At 38.7% G+C, this 22,841-nt stretch overlaps 1 protein-coding gene across 3 annotated transcripts in view; it reads right to left on the minus strand.

Annotated features, from left to right (window-relative positions):
* Positions 1-22,841, minus strand: part of zc3h7a (zinc finger CCCH-type containing 7A) — a 69,152-nt gene that overhangs the window by 12,784 nt on the left and 33,527 nt on the right. For 2 of the 3 annotated variants that reach the window (XM_057861450.1, XM_057861452.1), the window contains 16 exons: positions 20,495-20,601; positions 20,101-20,140; positions 19,821-20,024; positions 17,960-18,118; positions 12,363-12,443; positions 12,180-12,233; positions 12,049-12,094; positions 11,613-11,923; positions 11,286-11,535; positions 7,664-7,692; positions 7,449-7,587; positions 7,208-7,366; positions 5,108-5,313; positions 4,819-4,919; positions 4,555-4,736; positions 4,340-4,413 (listed from right to left, as the gene is read on the minus strand). In XM_057861450.1, the coding sequence (XP_057717433.1) occupies positions 4,340-4,413; positions 4,555-4,736; positions 4,819-4,919; positions 5,108-5,313; positions 7,208-7,366; positions 7,449-7,587; positions 7,664-7,692; positions 11,286-11,535; positions 11,613-11,923; positions 12,049-12,094; positions 12,180-12,233; positions 12,363-12,443; positions 17,960-18,118; positions 19,821-20,024; positions 20,101-20,140; positions 20,495-20,601 (2,142 nt within the window). Of the gene's footprint in view, positions 1-4,339; positions 4,414-4,554; positions 4,737-4,818; positions 4,920-5,107; positions 5,314-7,207; positions 7,367-7,448; positions 7,588-7,663; positions 7,693-11,285; positions 11,536-11,612; positions 11,924-12,048; positions 12,095-12,179; positions 12,234-12,362; positions 12,444-17,959; positions 18,119-19,820; positions 20,025-20,100; positions 20,141-20,494; positions 20,602-21,603; positions 21,762-22,841 lie in introns of those variants that run through there. The other variant, XM_057861451.1, reaches the window with a different exon arrangement.

Here is a 22,841-nt window from a genome sequence, read left to right on the forward strand (position 1 = left end):
TTGCTTAGTTAGAATGTTATATGTCCTAATATGCCAAAAACTGATTTTTACATCAACTCGGGTTCATCTATCGGCGTCAGTGGGTATGTTTACATGGACATTTTTATTAGGATTAAAAGCCTGGTCCGAATAAAGTGCTTCATGTACATACCCCATTTGGAATATTTTAACCCGAACCAGCCGATTCCGATCAAGATTATATTCTGAATGAGAGGGGTGGGTTTATGCAGATTGATAATCCAATCGGCGTGCATGAAAACACTTTATAAATTCCAAAAATTTTTAACGTTACCCGTGACGTCAGAATACGCATTTCTGTTTTCTTGGAAGCTAGTCAAAGCAAAGTGAGTGGAAGACGGGGTAGGCGCAACTTGAGCAAGTCTAAACTGCTCTGTATACGTGTATATGTTTCCCTCTCATACTTTTAAGCATAGTGTTTTCTTGTGGTAGCTCTAAAGCTGATCTAAAGCTTGTTGATCTGTTGACCACATTCGTCAAGTAGCGTATATAAACCACCCTTATTTGATATTACTACGTTTAAGTATTTTCTTAAGGCATCTTTAGTATGTTCCGTTTGTATGCTTCTAAACAAAACAAACTGAAAGCGCACGGCAGTACTTTGGGTGTCAAATTCGCCTCTTGTAGGACATTTCGCCGGTGTAGCACATTTTGGCAGAAAACTTTTTTCCCATACTCTCGTCTCGTGCCATCATGTCTTTCCAGCTCATTTTGCTTTTGCTGCTCGTTTTAAGACACATCGACAGTGCCGTCATGCTCATTAATGTTCCTCACGGGTTCAAATGGAAGGGTTGAACAGATGAAATGTTTATGTCGTGAGAGTCACACTCTGGAAGCCCGGCAACGTAACCATGTGATGTCACTGCCCTGCGACGTCACCAACAATGGCAACCTACTAAAACTAATTTTACAAATTGTATAAAAAAGAAAACATCAAGAGGGGTTACAATATCACATTATTTTAACTCATAATAATGTTTCTCTTTTAAGAACTACAAGTCTTTCTATCTGTGGATCCCTTTAAAAGATCTTAAAAAAGTTAAAAGCGTCGATGTGGAAAAACGGGAAAAATACACGCAATAACGCTAACGTTTAATGTCTAAATGGATAAAATGATGTTTTGGTGACAAGTCAATAGGGTTTCCTCCTCTTGTACTTTTTTTTTTTCCCCAGGTATATTTTGTCATGCTGCCTTGAACCTTACCACATTGGTAATTACGAGTAAATCCGGTTGTTGTGGTAGCCAAAAAAAAAAAAAAAAAAAAAAAACCATAGAAGACTGACCTAGGCTTTTGCATGGGAAAAAAACTTTTAGATAAAGATACACGATAATATCGGTCGCCGATAATTATCGGCCGATAATGGCAATTATGACGTCACACAGATAATCCAGATAATAAAAAATTCAACCGATAATGCAATCCGATAATTATATACTTGATTTAGCCTCCAAATGTGCACAACCGAAGAATTCAGCACCCCGCCTCCTCAACCCCTCCCCTCTCTGAAGCCCCTGAGGGAGGAGGGGTTGAGGAGGCGGAGTTACACGACAAGAAATAGTTGAATATTATGGCGGCTGTTACTAAAAAAACGACGCTCTCGCCATTTGCGAAACATATACCGCAGAACTTCCACGAGGCCGAAAGAAAGCGTCCTCATTCAAAACCACTAACCCAGCATCCATTCAAAACTGCATCACAAAGATTTTTGGAACGAATACCAGGCTGCTGCTGCTAGCGGGAATGCTAAAGCTATTGTAAACACTAAGTTAATAGGGGCTTGTGACGATACAGAGTCGGGTTGTTTGGGAAAGCAGCCCAAGGCGGGTGGTAAACTCGCATCTAAGGCTAAACACCGGCACGACTGGAGACCGATAGTCGGCAAGTAGCCGTCTTCCGACGGAGCCCGCTGCTCTGGCCGGTCCGGCAGGCCGCCGCCGCCTCGCCGTCGGTGGGGCGGGCAGAGCCCGGTTCCCCGGCTTTAGGACCTCCGGCGAACACCCCGGTTTCTCGAGCGTTCCCTCACGGCGTGTGAGCAGAGCCAGGCCCCGAATACGCCGCGGCAAACCGGCAAGATTATCCGGTACGAACGTAGCCGCCGCCGAGACGAGACACGATTTTTTTTTTTTTTTTACCGAAATGACCCGAGAGCCAAAGCCCTGGATAAAAAAATAATGCAGTTTATACGACCACCATTCTTCATGAAAAACATGCCAATCACATTTTCACCACTACGGAAAAGTGATGTCCAGTAAGCAAGCTTATCATGACGGCACAGTGGTTAGATGATAATTTAAACATGGAGAAAACGAAGTCAACCCGTCAATAATGCATTCAGTATGTAAAATGACGAGTGGTCAGATGACTTTGTAATGCTGCCTTTATTTTCGGCTTAACAAAACTCAGGCACAAAACAACACGCACGGAGATGCGAGCTCCAACTGCATCCAAATAGTACTGCCGTTTATCAGTTTAGCTGCTGTAAAGCGAATGTCGCGACTCGTGAGTGCCGCAAATGTAAACAAAGCGCTGCAGAATGGGTACATGACATCTCGCTCTTTTGAGTTAATCATTTTTACAGTGTGCAACAAAGCATATAACATTAGCAATCACTTTTCAAATTAATTTAACTTATTTGTCTGCTCAATTACAGTCACAGTAGATAATCTAAACTTATTGGCACTTATTAACACTTATTAATTTAAATATGCACATTCCTGTTGTAATGAAATAACAATAATATTCTGTAGCCACAAATATTCAAAATCTTTTCTTCATCCAAGTTTTTTTTAGGATTAAGTATAATAATGTATTGCTTAAAATAAGGCTGTTAAGATTATTTTCAGCTAGCTATTTTTCTTCCAAGAAATCTGAAATACACCTGAAGCGCTGGCAGATAATTTAATTTATTTCCAATAGATTTACACTTAAAACTGACTAGTTTTGAGGAAGTGTGTTTTGCAGTGTATTAATGTTATGTTAGGAATGGCTTAATTTTAAAGGCATTTTTGTGCAACTTAGGTATTTACTCTGTAAGTAATTGTTGCCAAAAGTTTACCATTACACAATGTCAGACAATGTCATTATTTAGATGTTGGAATTGACGACTTGTTCATATTTTATGTTGAAAAAAAAAAAGCGCAATAAATTATATTTTTGCACAGTAATATTTTCTTTTGTTTAAAATTTTACATAAATCTTTTAATAAAATTATCGGCTTGACATTATCGGTTATCGGTAGGAATGAGGAGGAAATTATCGGTATCGGTTAAAAAAATGTATTATCGTGCATCACTACTTTTAGACCTATTAATTCATCTACAATAACATGAAGAAAACATCAAAATACAAACATTAAGTTTTTGTTTGTAACTGAAAATTTTTAGCGAACACTTGGTTCAAAAATAAACTATGTTTACATTTTGCTGGCGTAAAAAAAAAAAAAAAAGGCAAATTGACGATAAATCTTGTTTAACACTTAGCTTCATCGCTTAGCAGCATCAATCTGCGCATGTCAAAACAATTTGTTCTGACTGATGTTCTGATGCATGAACAAGCAAGACCTAATCGGATCAATATTTTAGTGTCCATATGGTGCATCCAATAATAATTTGAATTAGGACTGTCAAAATTATCACGTTAACGGGCAGTAATTAATTTTTAAAAAATTAATCACGTTAAAATATTTGACGCAATTAACGCACATGCCCCGCTCAAACAGATTAAAATGACAGCACAGTATCATGTCTACTTGTAACTTGTTTTTTGTCTCCCTCTGCTGGCGCTTTGGTGCGACTGATTTTATAGATTTAAGCACAATGAGCATTGTGTAATTATTGACATCAACAATGGCGAGCTACTAGTTTATTTTTTGATTGAAAATTTTCCAAATTTTACTAAAACGAAAACATTAAGAGGGGTTTTAATATGAAATTTCTATAACTTGTACTAACATTTATCTTTTAAGAACTACAAGTCTTTCTATCCATGGATCGCTTTAACAGAATGTTAATGCCATCTTGATTTATTGTTATAATAAACAAATACAGTACTTATGTACAATATGTTGAATGTATATATCCGTCTTGTGTCTTATCTTTCCATTCCAACGATAATTTACAGAAAAATATGGCATATTTTATAGATGGTTTGAATTGCGATTAATTACAATCAATTAATTTTTAAGCTGTGAAATTTGACAGCCCTAATTTGAATACGAACGCTGATTAGATTGAAGAAATTTGTCCATGTAAACAATACCCGGCGGCAGCCAATGAGCCAACAGGATAAACACTAACAGTCATGATGACAAACTGAATTACCTGTGCACCTTGTTGTGCCAAATTTGAATTCCAAAATGCTGTGGCCTCTTGAACAATACTTTCATGACTGATACCTGTGCGAAAACAATAGAAATATGTCAATATCAATTCCTATATGTGCATTTTACTTCCATATAATTTTGGCAGTACAACTCTACTCATTGACCTGCAAGTTAATTTTTTGAAAAAGTTTATTAATAAAACAGGAATCTTACGGCACTCATGCTGTAACATCCAGACTTTTAGCTCAATTAGGCTGTGAGCGTAGAAGCACTCATCTTCCCTCATGCAGCCGTACCGCACTTCGTGTCGACACAGGTCCAGCTGGCTGAGTTGATTCAACATTCGGATTTTGGAATACCGGACCGTATTCTCCTTCAATATGTGGACAAGGCACCTGGCGGACAAGTTGAGCGACTCAATGGCAGAAATCTGTTTGCTCCAGATTGCTTTCTGGGTGAACTTTAATTATTACTTACTTGTGTTTTTCAAAGTCATGCTTCGTTACCGGATGAGAGCAAAGCGACGGGTTATCTTTGTTGGTTTTGCTGATTATTCTAGGCTTGTGGTCAAAACACACCTGAAGAATAGAACATGCTGTTTTAATCTTTTATCTTCGCTGACAAATAAGCACTACTGACTGTTCCCGGATACTCCCCACCAAAAAAATAGGCCTTCCTCGCCACATTTAACATGACAAATCACTACTGGGGATGGTAAGACTATCACAACGCTGTAGTTTGTACACCAACAAAGCTGTATACTAACTCCACACAGAAACACAAAGATCTCCGGGTGCTCCTGTAAGATTTTGGCTACAGTCAGCCTCATTTTGGAGCTTGGTCCAAAAGGGTCAAAGAGAAGTTCTCGAGACAAAAGGCCTATCCGCTCCAGCGACCAAACGTCGATCTCCTCCTGGCAGTATGCAAACGTGCAGTGGCCAGGATACAGACATTCTTTTCCCACAGTCACCTCTGGGAAAAAAAGTGAAAGTATTTGCAATAAAATGATAGTGTGTTCTCACATATCAAATACTCGGGAAAAAAAAATCAACACAGTGATCCCTCGCTACTTCGCGCTTCAAACGTGCCCTCAATCCATCGCGTATTTTTTTTTTCAATTAAAAAATAAATGCAGTATTTTATAGAGCTGTCCTGATCGGATCACGTAGTCTCTCACTCTCGCTCCTGCCGCTTTTCTTGGTCAGGCAGTGCACTGGAGTTGCTTAATAAAGTTAACGATGATTGACAGACAGTTCAGGTTTGATCTTGCCAGATGCATTTTGAAGTCGAACCTTCAAAGCACCGCATGCGTCAACATCATTTAACTTGTTAACAGTTGCTGTGGCTAAGCCTGTTGCGATATGCAAAAAGTCAAATTATCGTACGGTAATTAAAAAAAGAGGGCGGTAATTTTCCGGGCTACGATTTATCGCCGCATGAGGGCATACATTTGTGGGTGCGTGCGTGTGTTTGCGTGCACACGGCACACGTTTGTGTTGACTGCATATGAGAGTAGATTTCACAGATGTTTATCAGCCATCAACACGCTGTAGAATTAAAGTTCAGACATACGAAATAAGGAAACATGTATATAGAACGTTAGCACTGCTAGATTGAGGTTAATGGGAAAAAAATACAATGTACTAATCACTTTAGCCTGCTATAAAACATTGGCAGTCTTCTCCACAATACAAAACTGCGGTTAAAAGGGGACACTTCAAACATGGAAAACTCGTTGGATTACAGCATTGGCAAACGATGTGAACAAGAGGAAAAAATCTAATACTGACAAGACATTCATGACGAAAAGCAAAGTGCACTTTTTGTTTTTTTTTACTGAGTGTAAAGCCTACAGTCAGTGGCTTAGCAAACGTACTTCCGGTGAACATTTCAAAATAAAAGCAGTCCATGTTCAGATTTCTGGAGGCAATCTCCCATACTTCAGATTCTAAACTAAGAATAGTTTTAAAATGACACCCATTATGTATGTGTAGTGTAAATCTGATTGGCAATGATAATATAATGTAATTTAATGATAATTTGGCTTCAAGTTTGTTAATATGCGCACTGTGCAAGACAAGATTTTCATCATTTTCGATCAAATTAACTTTTAATGGGCTAAAATTGGTAGACAACATACATGGCATTGGGTTTCTCACCTATTTCTGCACTTAACTAGCTTTAACACAACATGCGTTGCACATGCATTGTATGTGTTTTTTAAAATATTTATAATTGTTATTATAGTTTGCGTTTTATTTAATAACAATGTATTGCATTTGAATAGGTGATTGATTACGATGTATTGTCTCTATAGTCGTGGTTAAATTGGTTAAAAAAGCAGAATAATATCGCATATCGGCAATAATTTATGGGACAATATATTGCCTATTAAAATTTGTTATCGTGACAGGCCTAGCTGTGGCAACTCATTGTGTGTAAGTGAGCAGCTTGAGCAGATGAGTGGACTCACTCAATGAACCATTTAATAAAGACAAGCATTTTTCTTTTTTTTCTTTTTTTTTAATGAATTGGGCGTCTACTTTTTTTTGTTTAAATTCAGTGGGACAGTAACATGTTGAAAACTATCATAATTATTACATTTGAAGTGCTTAAAACCATTTATTAAAATATATAAATACATACGTTTTTTCAATTCTACTTTGAGGGGAAAAAAAGTGAAAAAACCATGTCGTATATGTATCTCTTTCCAATGGTAACTCTGAACAAGTCCACTGAGCACACAAATAAAAAAATAAAACAAAATTGGGGAAGGGGGCTACTTCGCCATTTTTCCACTTATTGCGGCGGGTTCTGGTCCCCATTAACCGCGATAAACGAGGGATCACTGTATGAGCTGTTGTACCTTTGCAAACATAATAAGGCCCAACATATTGTGTTTTCGTTGGTCTGGGCCGAATGAGCTTCCATCTTTTATCAGCTGTTTGCTTGCGTCTACCCAGTAAAATATCCTTTTTACATTTGTGCTCATCGGTGAGGAGTGTATAGTCTAACACGCCAGTTCCTGAAGGCAAAGAACGTGTTCTAGATCAGATGGCTAACGTACACTTTTTCCTCTCAAAGCAATACAAGAACACTAAACTCACCTGTTTTGGTGTAGCAGAGTGAACACGCCTGTTTGAATTCATGAGTTTCGGCTAAAGGGTTCTTGGTTGAAACAACAGGAGCGCCCTTCACCTCAGGCATACCCACAGCCATTCCCATCGGGGTTTCACTGTTGTTCAGCTGGATGCAAAACAACATTAGAAAAAGTGAAAATGTCTGCAGTTTCGTCGTCATTTGAGTTACGGATAACAATTACCTGTGGTAGGAATGAATGTGAGGAATAATCTGAAAATGAAGCGTGACATTTGTTAGTAGCGTAATAGCACAACATATACTAGTATACAACTCCCAATATTATAGTGGGGCAAATACGTATTCAGTAAACCACCAGTTGTGCAAGTTCTCCTACTTGAAAAGATTAGAGACGCCAGTAATTGTCAACATGGGTAAACCACAACCATGAGAGAGAATGTGAAGAAAAAAAAATCAAATTGTTTGATTTTTGAAGAATTTATTTCCAAATTAGAGTGGAAAATAAGTATTTGGTCACCTAAAAACAAACAAGATTTCTGGCTGTCAAAGAGGTCTAACTTCTTCTAACGATGTCTAACGAGGCTCCACTCGTTACCTGTACTAACGGCACCTGTTTTAACTCATTATCGGTATAAAAGACACCTGTCCACAACCTCAGTCAGTCACACTCCAAACTCCACTATGGCCAAGACCAAAGAGCTGTTGAAGGACACCAGAGACAAAATTGTAGACCTGCACCAGGCTGGGAAGACTGAATCTGCAATAGGTAAAATGCTTGGTGTAAAGAAATCAACTGTGGGAGCAATTATTAGAAAATGGAAGACATACAAGATCACTAATAATTTCCCTCGATCTGGGGCTCCATGCAAGATCTCACCCCGTGGCGTCAAAATGATAACAAGAACGGTGAGCAAAAATCCCCAAACCACACGGGGGGACCTAGTGAATGACCTACAGAGAACTGGGACCACAGTAACAAAGGCTACCATCAGTAACACAATGCGACGCCAGTGACTCAAATCCTGCACTGCCAGACGTGTCCCCCTGCTGAAGCCAGTACACGTCCAGGCCCATCTGCGGCTCGCTAGAGAGCATTTGGATGATCCAGAAGAGGACTGGGAGAATGTGTTATGGTCAGATGAAACCAAAATAGAACTTTTTGGTAGAAACACAGGTTCTCGTATTTGGAGGAAAAAGAATACTGAATTGCATGTGGAGAACACCATACCCAATGTGAAGCATGGGGGTGGAACATCATGCTATGGGGCTGTTTTTCTGCAAAGGGACCAGGACGACTGATTTGTGTAAAGGAAAGAATGAATGGGCCATGTATCGAGAGACTGAGTGAAAATCTCCTTCCATCAGCAAGGGCATTGAAGATGAGACGTGGCTGGGTCTTTCACCATGACAATGATTCCAAACATACAGCCAGGGCTACAAAGGTGTGGCTTCGTAAGAAGCATTTCAAGGTTCTGGAGTGGCCTAGCCAGTCTCCAGATCCCAACCCCATAGAAAATCTGTGGAGGGAGTTGAAAGTCCATGTTGCCCAACAACAGCCCCAAAACATCACTGCTCTAGAGGAGATCTGCATGGAGGAATAGGCCAAAAAACAGCAACAGTGTGTGAATAGCTTGTGAAGAGTTACAGAAAACGTTTTGCCTCCGTTATTGCCAACAAAGGGTACATAACAAAGTATTGAGGTGAACTTTTGGTATTGACCAAAAACTTATTTTCCACCATGATTTGAAAATAAATTCTTTCAAAATCAAACAATGTGATTTTCTGGCTTTTTCCCACTTTCTGTCTCTCATGGTTGAGGTTTACTAATGCAGGGTTCCCCCAGGATTGATAAATCTAAATTCAAGACTTTTAAGACCTTTTTTAATGCCATTTCAACTGAAAATTAATACTTTTCTCGCAGCCATTATTTAGATAATATTGAATCATATTAAAAAAATGAAGCACTGAACATCAAACTTAACCTCAATTACTAAGTGTGTTTGACAAAAGAATGGACATTTATTGAAGATACAATTAAAACAAAAAGTTTTGTGCCACAGACCAGCCCTCTTTATGTCATGACCTACCTTATTAAAATATTGTAATAATAATCGTGCTGTCAAGCGATTAATTTTTCAAAATCGCGACTAATCGCATGCTGTCAATAGTAAACATGCGATTTTTTAAAATGCATAAATTATATATTTCAATTTGCACAATTAGTGGTTGACTAAATACTTATTTGCCCCACTGTATATCGAAGGGTTTCCTCCTTTTAGGTTTCCTTTTTCAGGCCCAAAAATGATGTTCATCTACTAACGAGAGCTGAAGTTGTTTAATCATATTTCTTGTTCATGTTTTAATGTTATCCTTTCCATTTTTTTGACAATTTTCCTCATGTTTAAGGCAATTTAATCTGAAACATAACAGGAGGTTGAAGGAAAGCGACTCAGACTTTTAAAGACATTTTAAGACAAGCGCATAGTCAAATTTAAGACTTTCTCTAAATATGACCATGTTAGTTTGGATATTTCAAAATCCTATTTTTGATGTATCACATAAATGAGCATGAAATATTCACAAATATTGCAAATTCATTCCAATGTAAGCCTATTTTTGTATCTAGTTTTTAAAAAGGTTGATATTTTTTGAAGAACTTAACAACTGTGGTAAAATCAATTTCATTACTTTAACTTTCAGTGCCATTAAACAGGAGAGACGTCCAATCATGTGGCTCTTTTCATCTTTCTGCTGTGAATTAAAATTAGTTTATGCCACTCGTGGAGGTACAATCCATTTGAATTGTTAGCGCAACAGCTGCTCATTCACTGCCATTCCTCCCAGTTCAAATGAATTGGACGTCTATCGCAGTCGATGTCGACCAATGAGTTAAGATCTGCATACGTCCTATACTTTCAAATGTTTAAAGGACTTATCCAGCAGTGCTGCTTTCGACACAATGACAATAACGAAAATATTTCATGGACGAAAATTTTTTTTCATAACGATAACGGGCTGAAAACATGGCTTCGGAGACTAGAACGAGACGAATGCCAGTTTTCGTCTGACGAGACGAAAATGCGACAGATTCTGTCATATGTTCGAAATGCGTGAGTTAGTGTGACATTTTCATATTGTACGTGGAGTATGTCAGCTTGCATCACAGCAGTGTTTGGGCCGTGTCACTCGTGAGATGTGCTGCACCTCTCCTTCACTCTCCTCACCGGAGTTTAGGATGTGTTTCAAGCTAGGCCGCACTCCATCTTGCTTGCTTGGAAACACATGGCAAGATTTGTTTTATCTTGGAAAGAGAGAATATGCAATGTTGCTTTAGCCTTTAGAGGTCTGTGCTGAGTGATCATCACATCGTAAATGAAACTCGTAGCTTTAGCATAGCAGTCTTCGTTAGAATAAGCATCAACTTTAGCATGGCGAGCATCCTCTTAAACGCTCTGACAACTTTTTTTTTTTTAGTTCATAGGTCATGGCTTCTAGGCGGGTTTAATTGAAAATAATGTATTGCGTTTCCTTCTAAGTATGTATTATCATCACGAAGTTGGCGATGTCCTTGTAGACGCTACAATATGTGCTGGTCTATGTTCATTCAAAATTGTTGGAAACCTTTAATTTTGGACTAAAACATTTTGAGTAATTGTCACCTAAAACTGGATGAAATATGTATGAAATTTCATCAACTAAACCTAGAAGACTAACACATTTTGAAATGACGAAATAATGACTACAACTATCTAAGACGAAAACTAAAAGGACTGCCAAAAACAACACTGTTGTCCAGGTTGGCATCCAGGCATATACGGTGCAAAAAGAAAGCCGAGTTATTATACCTGTGTTGAATTCTGATATGCGGAGGTTATCAAGGCTGTTCAGGGGCTGGGGTACGGTGTCAAAAGTGCCCATCCCGAAATAGGCACTGGATCCAAATTGGTTATACAGCGGTGGGAGATTGACAGTGCACTGCTGGGTGCTGGATAAGAAGGGGTTGATGGGAGACGGCATGAGGAATGGACTCGACATGGAGGCAGTCGAGGGCATACTGGGTGGCAAAGCAATAGGGCCCTTCATTGTCGATAGGACCTAACAGGACAAATAAGACAAATAAGTCACTAGCAAAACTATATGGGAGGCAAATGGAATCATTCAGACACACAAACCATGTCGGGTTTTGGTCTGGCCTGGTCCAGCAGGTCATCTAAGTCGTTACCAATGATGTCTCCCTCCAGGTCTTGGCTGGTCTCGAGCAGTGATTGTGGCTTACCGGTTTGGCAACCGTTCATGAAAGGTGTTGTCATGAGGCAGCCAGAAGAGGGCGTCGACACGGGGAGGGATAGTGACTCAAAGCCCGGAGGCTCTGACAGAGGCCTTGGTGGCATACTGCTACAGAGCGGAACTTCATTTACCGCTGTGTCATTCATTGGCAGAACATGGACTGGGGTAGGACCCAAAACACTGCTGTCCAGAGGCACTTATGAACACATAAGGAAATTTTATTACACTGGATGCATGCATACATACGTATATTGAAATATTCCTGAATACTAAATCTTTTTCCTTAGAACAAGCGTAAAATGTTGAATGCTGACTGCTTACCGATTTCTGTTTCTATTTCTTCAACTGAAGATGCATTTTGTGAAACCTGGTTAAATGTAAATTCAAAAGTCCATGAATTTATACATTTGCTGGAAAGATGGACTTGATTTTAGGATGGTGCAGCGTGTTACCTTTTCACAAGCGGCATCCTGATGACATGATCCACGTAAAATATTCAAGGCCGGCTGCAAAAAGAAAAAAGTGTGGAGTTTTCCACATTTAGTTTAGCCTTTGGGAATTTACATTTTCATTACAATAATGATAACAATATTGATTAATAGTGTCTGCTGGGAGGCCAGGCAGGTACAGCTTACCTTAGTTCTAACGTAAGCCTTGCGAATTTTTAGTCCCAACTTTTTGGCGAGGTCCTGAGTCAGTTGTATAACACTGGGATCCTGATAGAAAAAAACATTTTGACATGTCTGAATTAGTGTTGCAATGATTAATCGATTAACTCGAGTAATTCGATTAGAAAAAAAGCTTCTAATCAATGCATTCGTGATTTTAGTTCAAAAGTATATTTAGAATTTGTTTGTGGAAATATGCGGTTGAAGGATTTGTTAAGGGCTTTGTCAATAAACGATAGCATTTTATAGGATTTAAGGTAGCGGACTATTGCTTTGCTTGTTAGACAATTGTTCTTTAGTTGTACTTAGATCCTCATTTATTTTTTTATTACGGTTTGAGGCTGAGCTCTGGTATTTTAATTTAGTTTTAAATTCATTATATCAATGTTTTTCAACCGGTGTGCCGCAGCACACTAGTGTGCCGTGAGAGATCGTCAGGTGTGCCGCGAGAAATTATCTAATGTCGCATTTATATAAACACTAAGCCTGAACGATATATCATTTAAAAATCGCCATCGCGATGTGCGCATGCGCTATAGTCCCATCGCAAGGACGTGCGATAGTGTTGTTTTTTTTCCCCCAATCCACAAACCTTTGTACTACTTCATTCGCTCACACAGTCTCTCTCAACCCCTTTCCCAGCTCTCAGTCACTGCGAAGCCGGGCAGCAATCTGTCAATCATCGTTTAGCTTGTTAAAGTTTCTGAAGGAAGCGCGGGCTGTAATGAATGTGTGTGTCTGTGGGGGGAGAATGTGGAGACATTCGAGACACATAAAATAAACGGCAGAAGTGATTATGAGGAGTTTGTAATTTCTACATGTCACTCCAAGAGTCACAGCCATGTTAGGTAAACAGAAACATTTAATAAAGCCAAGCATTTTTCTACTACAGTACTTTATTCTTGTTTAAAAATGATTCAGTGGGACAGTTATGTTTAAAACTGATCATAATTATTACATTTGAAGTGCTTTAAAAGCATTTATTAAAATATATATATATGTATATATTTTTTTGTAATCATACTTTGGAGGAAAAAGTGAGAAAAAACATGTCTTATATGTATCTCTTTCCAGTGCTAGATCTGGATAAATACATTGAGCACACACACACACACACACACACACACACACACACACACACACACACACACAAAAAAAATGGGGGGGGGGGGTGTTATGCGCTACTTTGCGGTTTTTCACTTGTCGCGACGTGTTCTGGTCCGTATTAACCGTGAAAAACGATGGAATACTGTACACTGTGGTCAAGATGAGTCATCCAAAGTCTTTCCAAACAGCTATTCAAGCCATCTAGTAAAAATTTCTTTTAAAAAAAATATATATACATTTTTTTAATATCGCAATATAATATCGCAATATATCCCAAACCCCCCAAAAAATCACAGCAATAGTTTGTTCCAATATCGTGCAGGCCTAATAAATACTGCAATGTCCGTAAGTGTGCGGGCCCTTGAAGGGGCCATCAGATGTGTGACAGAGACAGAGTGGTGACGTTGCGGGAAGCAAGCAAGCGAGGGAGGGAGGGATAACGGCAAGAGAGCGAAGTTAGCAGTCGCATGTTGCCGCTGTTAATTTGTTTATTATTTTCCATTGTTGCCAGAATAAAGTGGGAAAGTCATCACCCATATTTCCCCATTCGGGGCTATTACAATATTTTTTTATGTCATCTGGCGGAGTTGCAGTAGGAAGGAAGGGTGGGAGGAGTAGCTAGAAAGTTCTCGGTCATATGCAGCTTTGTGCAGTTTTGCCTGTGTCGCATTCAAAAACTGCTTGGATTTCTAGCCATCAACAACCTTTCTGTCAGCGACAATGTGGACCCCAGCACGTCTACTGCACATTATTTGGTTAGACTCGTCATGTGTCGATATACTCGAAAGTGTCCTTTCTATTTTATCCATATGTGACGACAGTCAATCCTCCCCGTGTGTTATATTCCAACACATTGTCAAGGACAGCAAAATGGCTGACGGCTAGAAATCCGAGCAGTTCTTGAACGCGACACAAGCAGCTCTCCTTAACGTCATCTCCAAACTAAACACCCGTCACTTCAATACTACTCGATGGACTATTTTGTTCGCCATCGTGAAAACACAGAGAAACAGGCAACTTTTTTGATAAAAACTACAAAGGTATATGAGAAAGCCCTCAAAGCCAATTACCTTGTTGCTAAATCCAAAAAGTCCCACACCGTGACAGAGACTAATACTACCTGCCTACAACGCCATTGTCTGCGTGATGCTCGCTCGGGCCTGATGTGGTTAAAGACATTGCTCAAGTCCCCTTGTCTGATAATTTAGAGCTTTTTCAAGCCTAACTGCTATAAAAGAAAATAATAAAAATAAAAAAAAAATAAATAAATAAAAAAACAAAGGCAGAGCTGTGGTAGAATAAGGATATCAACTTTGTGTTCATCTAAACAGGCTCAAGTTTCACACTGAGTAAGTATTAGAGCTGTCCCGACTAGTCGACGTCATCGATGACATAAATGCGTCGACGGGTAAAACATACCGTCGACGGGTAATGACAGGTTAAAAAAATTACATGCAGATAAAATTTAGAATGGCGGGCGCTCGCGATGCAAGCGGTTGTTACTGGCACCCCCAAGGAGGCCGCTGTTATTATCAATGTGACCGGCATTGCCAGATTGAGCGGAGAGAAAGAAAGTGGGCGAGCAAGAGAGAGGGAGGGAACGAGATCGGTGAGAGTTGGAAAAATGCGCGGGCAGCGCGGAGTTAAGTGGCTGTTTTTTGTTTTGGTCAATAAAAGTATCCATAAAAAGCCATCCGACTTCTCTCGGTGTTTTTATGCACGCCGCCGCCTTCCTGAGGAGGAAATCGGACGAACCGACGACAACTTGTCAAGTGAATCTCCTCACAACGGCGAACAGTTAAAAACGCCAATTACCAAGAAGGGCAGAATTGGTAACAAGGTGAAAGCGGCATAAAGCCAAAAAAGAGGACCAGACTAGCCAGAGCCTGAAAATATTTCAAGGAAAATATGGAGTGTGCTACTGTGTGTACTTTATGCTAAGCTGAGCTGCATACCACGGTAGCACGTCGGCTATGAACGAACACTTGAAGCGCCGTCACCCAGGTGTATATCAGAAGCCAACAAGAAACAACAAGCTAGCGGAATGTAAGTCCATACAACTTTCTAACGATTTTTTTAAAAAATTGAAGTTGCCTTTATGTGCGTCGTATCAACGTGCATTTTTAGTTAATAAAATAATAATAATAATAATGATATATATAATTAAAAATAATAATAATGATATATATATATATATATATATATTCATTCATTCATTCATTCATTTTCCATGCCGCTTTTCCTCACGAGGGTCGCGGAGGTGCTGGAGCCTATCCCAGCTAACTACGTGCAGTAGGCAGGGGACACCCTGAACTGGTTGCCAGCCAATCGCAGGGCACAAGGAGACATACAACCATTCACGCACACACTCATACCTACGGAAAATTTAGAGTGTTCAATCAGCCCTACCATGCATGTTTTTGGGATGTGGGAGGAAACCGGAGTTCCCGGAGGAAACCCACGCAGGCACGGGGAGAACATGCAAACTCCACACAGGAAGGCCGAAGCCCGGGATTGAACCCTTGATCTCAGAACTGTGAGGCAGACGTGCTAACCACTCAGCCACACACACACACACACAGATATATATATATATATATATATATATATATATAATGTAGTTATATATTTTATTATTATTAAATGTATTAGGATCATGAAAGGTCCCACTTGATTGGAAAAAAATATATGTATATATATATCCTGTATATACATAATTAAAAATATATATGGAAACACAACACTCGCCTGCTTACTGTGATCCATGACTGCACTAATGTTACTTTATATTATAAAGTATTATTGTATTATTGTGTATATACATATAGTAGTATACTGTAAAATTAATACTATATATTTAATTTTTGTTACTATGACTATGTGTGCCTTTCATTCAAAATAGTTGTGGGAATATTTCAGTGTGCCCTCGGCTTTATCTATTTTCAGGTTAAAACAAAAAAAAGTTGAATAGTTTTTCCCCTCCCCAAAAAATGCGGAATGCACACCAGAAATAGCGTCTGAACTCACACAAAATATTCTGAAAATGATTGTCCGGGACATTGCGATTAATTTTAACATTTAGAACAATATAGACAATGACAAACCGCAAAAAGAGTACGAATTGTTTTGACTCCTGTTAAAAACGTAACGTCACAGTGTTTCCGTTTACATTTTTTTGCACCGGTTAATGCCAGCAGTATTTGACCTCATTGTTTGTGATTTATAATTGATATTTATGTTATTTATGTATATGTTAATAAAGAATGTAGGTGTTCCAAAATGTTTTTTGCTAATTAATAGGCTTCGCCAAAAATTTCATTATTAAATTAGTTAAAAAAAAATTTTTTTTTAATTATTAGATTAGTCGACTAATCGTAAATATAGTCGACTGACTAATCGGGAGGAAATTAGTCGTTTGGGACAGCCCTAGTAAGTATAAATACTGAGATTTTATAATTAAATATACTGTACAGAAAATAATTTTGGACAATTTTTGGTTTATGGTGTGCCGCGAGATTTTTTCCAATGTAAAAAAGTGCCATGAGTCAAAAAAGGTTGAAAAACACTGCATTATATCACACTTGTGAAATGAAAGTGCAATTCTGCAGTCTAAAGAAAGTCAAGAAACACTCAGGAATTTTATTTTGTATTTGTGTTTAAAGAGAATTATAATACTAAGGGGCTGTGAGATATCAATATAATCGTTATGTGGCAAGATAACAAATATTAATAAAGTTAACAAAAAAATAAATCACATTCATGAGAAATTATTGAAAATAGATCACCAAAGAAAGGTTATAACTCTCCTCTTCACTATTAGAAGAACGTTCGTTATGTCGGATTCGTCGCTGCAACTAGAAACAAAATTGTCCGCCATCATCGTCGCCATTCAGTACTTTGTCAGGACCCAAGAACTGAGCCGGGTGTTTCCTAGCTGTAACGTCCCGCGCACAATATGCTAGTTTCGGGGATCTCGGGCGCCAGTCGTTTTAGCTTGACAATTGATCCAAATTTCTATCTTTTTCTTGGTGTTGCGATGTGGGTAATTACACGAAGTGGCATGATATGAATCCAAAAGGCATTCGTTTATGGATAAATGATGGAATATTAGCATTTCCCCAGGTGTTGTAATAGTCTTTAATACTCTTTTTAAAGTGCTATCTTAGCAAGCCAAAATAAATGTTATTGAAGGCAAGAACACTTCTTTCGTTTTATATCTCCTTAAACTTATTCTGCAAGGCATTAAATGTTTGGATTCCGAATACTCGAACCAACTATTATTGATTAATCGTTTACTTAAATAATCGATAGCTGCAGCCCTACGAATTATACACCAAGTACATCTTGATATCAAGTACACTTGAATGACATCCAGTAGAAGAACATTATTAATCCCTGTGTTTAAATAATCTGATTTATTCGGAGTCAAAACTGGAGGTCTACCCTCCTTTACTTACCTGAGGCACAACTAGAGAGCATTTTGCTACAGCGTCATAGGCCTCTTGATGCCTCCCCATTTCGTTTAAAGACTTCGCTTTCCTATACAGTGCTTTATAGTTGCCGTCATTTAGCCTCAGGGCCTTTTCACAATCTTCTAGTGCGTGGTCGTAGAATCCCTGAGAAAGACAATTCAATAGGATGATCATAAACAGATAATTGTTAAGTTTTACAACTAGGAGTGTGACAATACAGGTAGTCCCCGGGTTACGAACGGGTTCAGTTTCTACGCTGGCAACGTCACCCAAATTTTCGCGCAAGTCAGAATTAACCAATTAAGTAACCCCTGAATACCCCCCAAATCTCAAAATAACTATCCAAAATCATGTATTATAGATCATTGTACTGTCCTCGTGAAGAAGTTGGAGATAAGTCCAAGCTAGAAAGTGAGCTAAGTGCCAAAATGACACTGTCAGACGTTCGTGTGGTTCTCAGACTATTTACTGTACCTGCTCATGACATCAACACTTGCAGAATACACAAAAAAAAAATGAAACCAGTTTTATGTTCAATAACAGCAATTCGAATTTCCGTATACAACTAGCTGCTAAAACAGCATTAACAATCCACACAAACAATTAGCATGTATCAGTGTCCGCACTAGGAGGGGGAACCTCTTGGTACCTCACGATAACGATGACCTGACGATACAACGATTATCAGTACATTGGTCAGGAAATCATTCTAGGATATTCTACAAACAACTAACAAACAGAAAAACAAGCTTCTGCTGTGAATTGGAATGAGTTTAACATTAGTAGACGTCCAATCCGTTTGAAGTGGGAGGGATGGCAGCGAATGAACGAATGTTCCTGTCCCTGCCAATAAGACTTCTTTTGACCAATATAGCCTACTTTGTTTTCACAGATTTCTGTACTATTTGTACTATGTTTGTAGTGTTACTGCTGTACTTAATCGTGATTTTACACATTCTGCATATGAAATAAACCATAGCGAATTAGCTAGTTAGCTTAGCACTCGGCGCTAACTATTAACATCTCAAAAACAACAACAATGAGGGTTCGTGTACTCACCTCTTACAGATGCACACAGGTCTAAGCAACACACTCAGGACATTTTTCAATTGAAATGCCTTAAAACTACTGCTGGATATTTGAAAGACAAGGAGCAACGAACTATCTCTCTTCCCCTCTTGCTCTAAAAAATAACTTGCGCACAAAACGCCGGGTCGCGCTTCTTGTCCTGTCTCATACACAATTTTATTTTCCAGTCTTTTAAGAAGGACATTTTAAATCTCTTTCTCAGTAACTGGCAGCAGCTATCATAACGTGCGTGCGCCTGTTAACTGTGCCCGGGCAGCAGACGTGTCTTGAATTTCGTTCTGCTACGAGCGGCTGCCATAAAGTTATGAGGGAAAATCAATGTTTTTGAACCTTTATGAATCGTAATCGAATCGTCACGTGTTGAATGCGATGCATGTAATAATCGATTTTTTGGAACTCCTCTTGGGATGGCAGTGAATGAACATTCCCACTTCAAATGGATTGGATGTCTACCTGTGATAATCTCATTCCAATTCATAGCAGAATGATGAAAAGAGCCGTTTTGTTCTGATTACGAGTTGTCTTGATAAATGTTGCATCGCCATATCGTGAGATCATCGTTATCATGAGTCTTGTTTTGTAAAGCGTATCGTATCGTGGGGCACCCAGAGGTTCCCACCCTCATTTACAATCATTTTACATTTGAACCAAAGGTTGAACAGGCTCTAATTTCAACAGCCAATGTGTTTGTCATTTCACCTACTTTATTCTCACAAACAAATTTAATCACATCGTGATTTGGACACCTACAACTCACCGGAATGATGCTTAGGTATGCGGCAGCTCTATTTGCGTAAAGCTGCTCTAGTATACTAGATGCCATATGGATTTTCTCCGCAGAGGCATAATCAGCTATATTCAAGGCTTCCGTATACATCTCGATGGATTTTGTCCAGTCGCCCTCTTTAAACACATCATTGCCTTCTCCAAAAAGATTCCAAATAAGATCCTTAATGAACACCTAACAACCAAAAAGGCGAACAACCATTAATAGTTATACTTTGCGTACAGAGATTTAATAATGAGATGTAGCTTACTTCGTAATGATTTTGAGTTCCAGGATATGGTAATGGTGATCTAGGAGAGAGGGAAAACATGTAATAATAGATTTCCAATTATAAAGTTCAACACTAGTTGTTAAGTTTTTTAAGTTTAACATGAGTTTTGCTTTACATGCCAGTATATTCCAGCCCCATAAAACAGTATTATGGCAAATACAATTTGACCTTTGCTATTACACTTCCTCGATGTAATTTAAAACCAGATCACACAACAAGAGTTTAGCTCTGTTAAATGTGTTTAAAAAGAATTCATTTTCCAAGTTTGTAGGGAAACTACCAATTTTAGCTTGCACACTCAGCAACACCAACTGAGGCTCAATGTTTAGATAGCATCTAGCATCGAACTGGACTTTTTGCTGTTTACACTTACTGGATAAACTGTAAACCTTTCTGAATCTCCTGCCATCGACTCTTTCTGTCCACTAGATCCATTCCAGACATGACTCTGTTATAGTATCCACCAGTGGGAGTTGTTATCTGGGAACGAACACAAAATAGCAGACTTTTTCTTTCCTTGTAGTTAGAAAATAATACAAATAGATATAAAACAGCATACACCCTTACGATTCAGCACTAAAGTTCAATGGAAGGCATAAATTATTTCACTTTCGTCCCGAGTTTAGGACTCTTCCGTGTCGAGAAATGACGTAACAACGTCTTTCCGGAACTACGAAAAAATGCATAACATCATCTTTAATAGGCTGGCAAAAATCTGAAAGTAAAATTTAATGTCCACAAACGTAAAAGGCACCGATTGAATCAAAAATTGTTTATGACACCTTTAATGGGCTGACCACAAAAAGAGTGAAGTTTTATGTCCATGTACGTAAACGGCACCAGTTGAGTTGGTTCTAAAGTAACCTTTTCACTTTTTTAATGAACTAAATAAGTGTGTCTACCCAATATCTAGGCTTTTTATTGCCTCATTTCTTTGTAAACAATAACATAACTTCAACTTGAGGGGATATATCGGATAGAAGTTGTGAAACGAGAGTAGTCGGGATACCACTGTCCCTTAAAAAGGCGCCACATTATACTTTGTTTATGTTGGATGTTTCGGAGTGACAAACCGTAAGAAGGTTGATAATCTTGACGACGACACTCTAACGTTTTGTCCGAGCCGCTTTTTGTTTAATTAAGCGTGCTATGGAATGCACACGGAGACTCGTAAATGAACTAGTCCGATGATGGGCGCATCACTTTAGCGCACGTGCTACCCCGACCAGTTTATATTTATGGTTAGCTGTTGTGCTCCCATAGTACATTTCAAAACATACTACAACAAATCTCCAAAGGGAAACGCGGATATATTCAGCAAGACGATGCTACTTGTCGGAGTTTATAGGAAGTCGACAGACCCCCCAAAAATCATCGACACGGATCAAGTTGAACTAGTTCACCTACGCAGACAATAGCGACTTGTTTCATCATTGTGTTTGTTCCTGATTGTTTAACCCAAAGATATCGGTGTACACTTACATTAATGTGTGTGTAAGCAAAACGCGCCACGGGTCCAACAGCATCCGAAGGGAGAAAGAGATATTTCGATTTAGCTGTTACAACACTGGAGAAAATATCGAGCTAAACGTGCAGTATTGCCAAAGGCCGCCTTTGACTTCTTTTTTTTGCTGAATAAACAACGAACGCATCCAACGTCCGAAGAAGTGCTGCCACCTACAGCGAGGGAGAGGACCAGCCAGTCAACGAAATGTTTTCATGAAGTTTTTTTTTTTTTTTTTTTTTTTTTAACAAGTAAGCAATTCAAGTCTATTGAGTATGGTATTCAATAGGGGTGCAACGGTTCGGTTAGCCCACGGTTCGGTTTGAACCTCGGTTTTGAGATCACGGTTTCAGTTCGGTTTCGGTTTGTGTTTTGCTTTTTTTTTTTTTTTTTTTTTTTTTAAACTGCCTTTATTTTGCTTTTTTTTAAAAATGAAATAAACACTTAAAATGTAAACATTTTCGACTGTTAAAATGCCTCTTAGCTCTTTAGCTAGTGTTGTGACTGACTACTGAAATACACACACAGTAGTAAAAAAGTTACTTGGCAAAGTAACTGGTGATACCTTTCATGTTATTTTCTTCTCATAAAAAAAACAAAAAAACAAACCCAAAAACATAGTAACCTTTGCTATGTTTGGAGGTCATTTAATGTTGTGAATCAACAGTTAAAGTTGATAAAATTGCTCCCGTTTTTGCATTAGTTCCCTTCTGTCTACTTTCGACATGTGAAAATTTTTAAACTGTTTCATCCTTTAAAGATAGACTCAAGTCAAGATTTTTCCGATTTAGGAGTATTTTACATAAAAAGTTGCTTAGGTTCGCTCGGAAGGTTTACTACAACAGAGCCTTTCTGAGAAGTTTACTGCTCTAAAATGGTGGCTGTTTACTAACGCTACCGAGTCTGTCCTTTTGCATGTAGTTCTATATGCATGAGATTTCTAGGCGTAGATCGTATGCTGTCGGCTACAGTCAGGAAATATTGGAGCCGCCTTGCCTAGCATCGCGTTTGGTACAGCGTCTCAACAAACACTCTTCCCTCTCCGTGTCTGACTTTTCTCGCGTCATTCAACCAACGTATTAACGAACATTAGCCACGTTTACATGGAGTCAAATATTCCAATTACAATCGGAATATTTGTTCAAACCGAATAAATGTGTTCCATATAAACACCTCATTCGGAATGAACAGGCCCAAACCGAATGGAATTTCATTC

Source organism: Corythoichthys intestinalis, chromosome 16, assembly GCF_030265065.1.
Source record: "Corythoichthys intestinalis isolate RoL2023-P3 chromosome 16, ASM3026506v1, whole genome shotgun sequence".
Lineage (NCBI taxonomy): Eukaryota > Metazoa > Chordata > Actinopteri > Syngnathiformes > Syngnathidae > Corythoichthys > Corythoichthys intestinalis.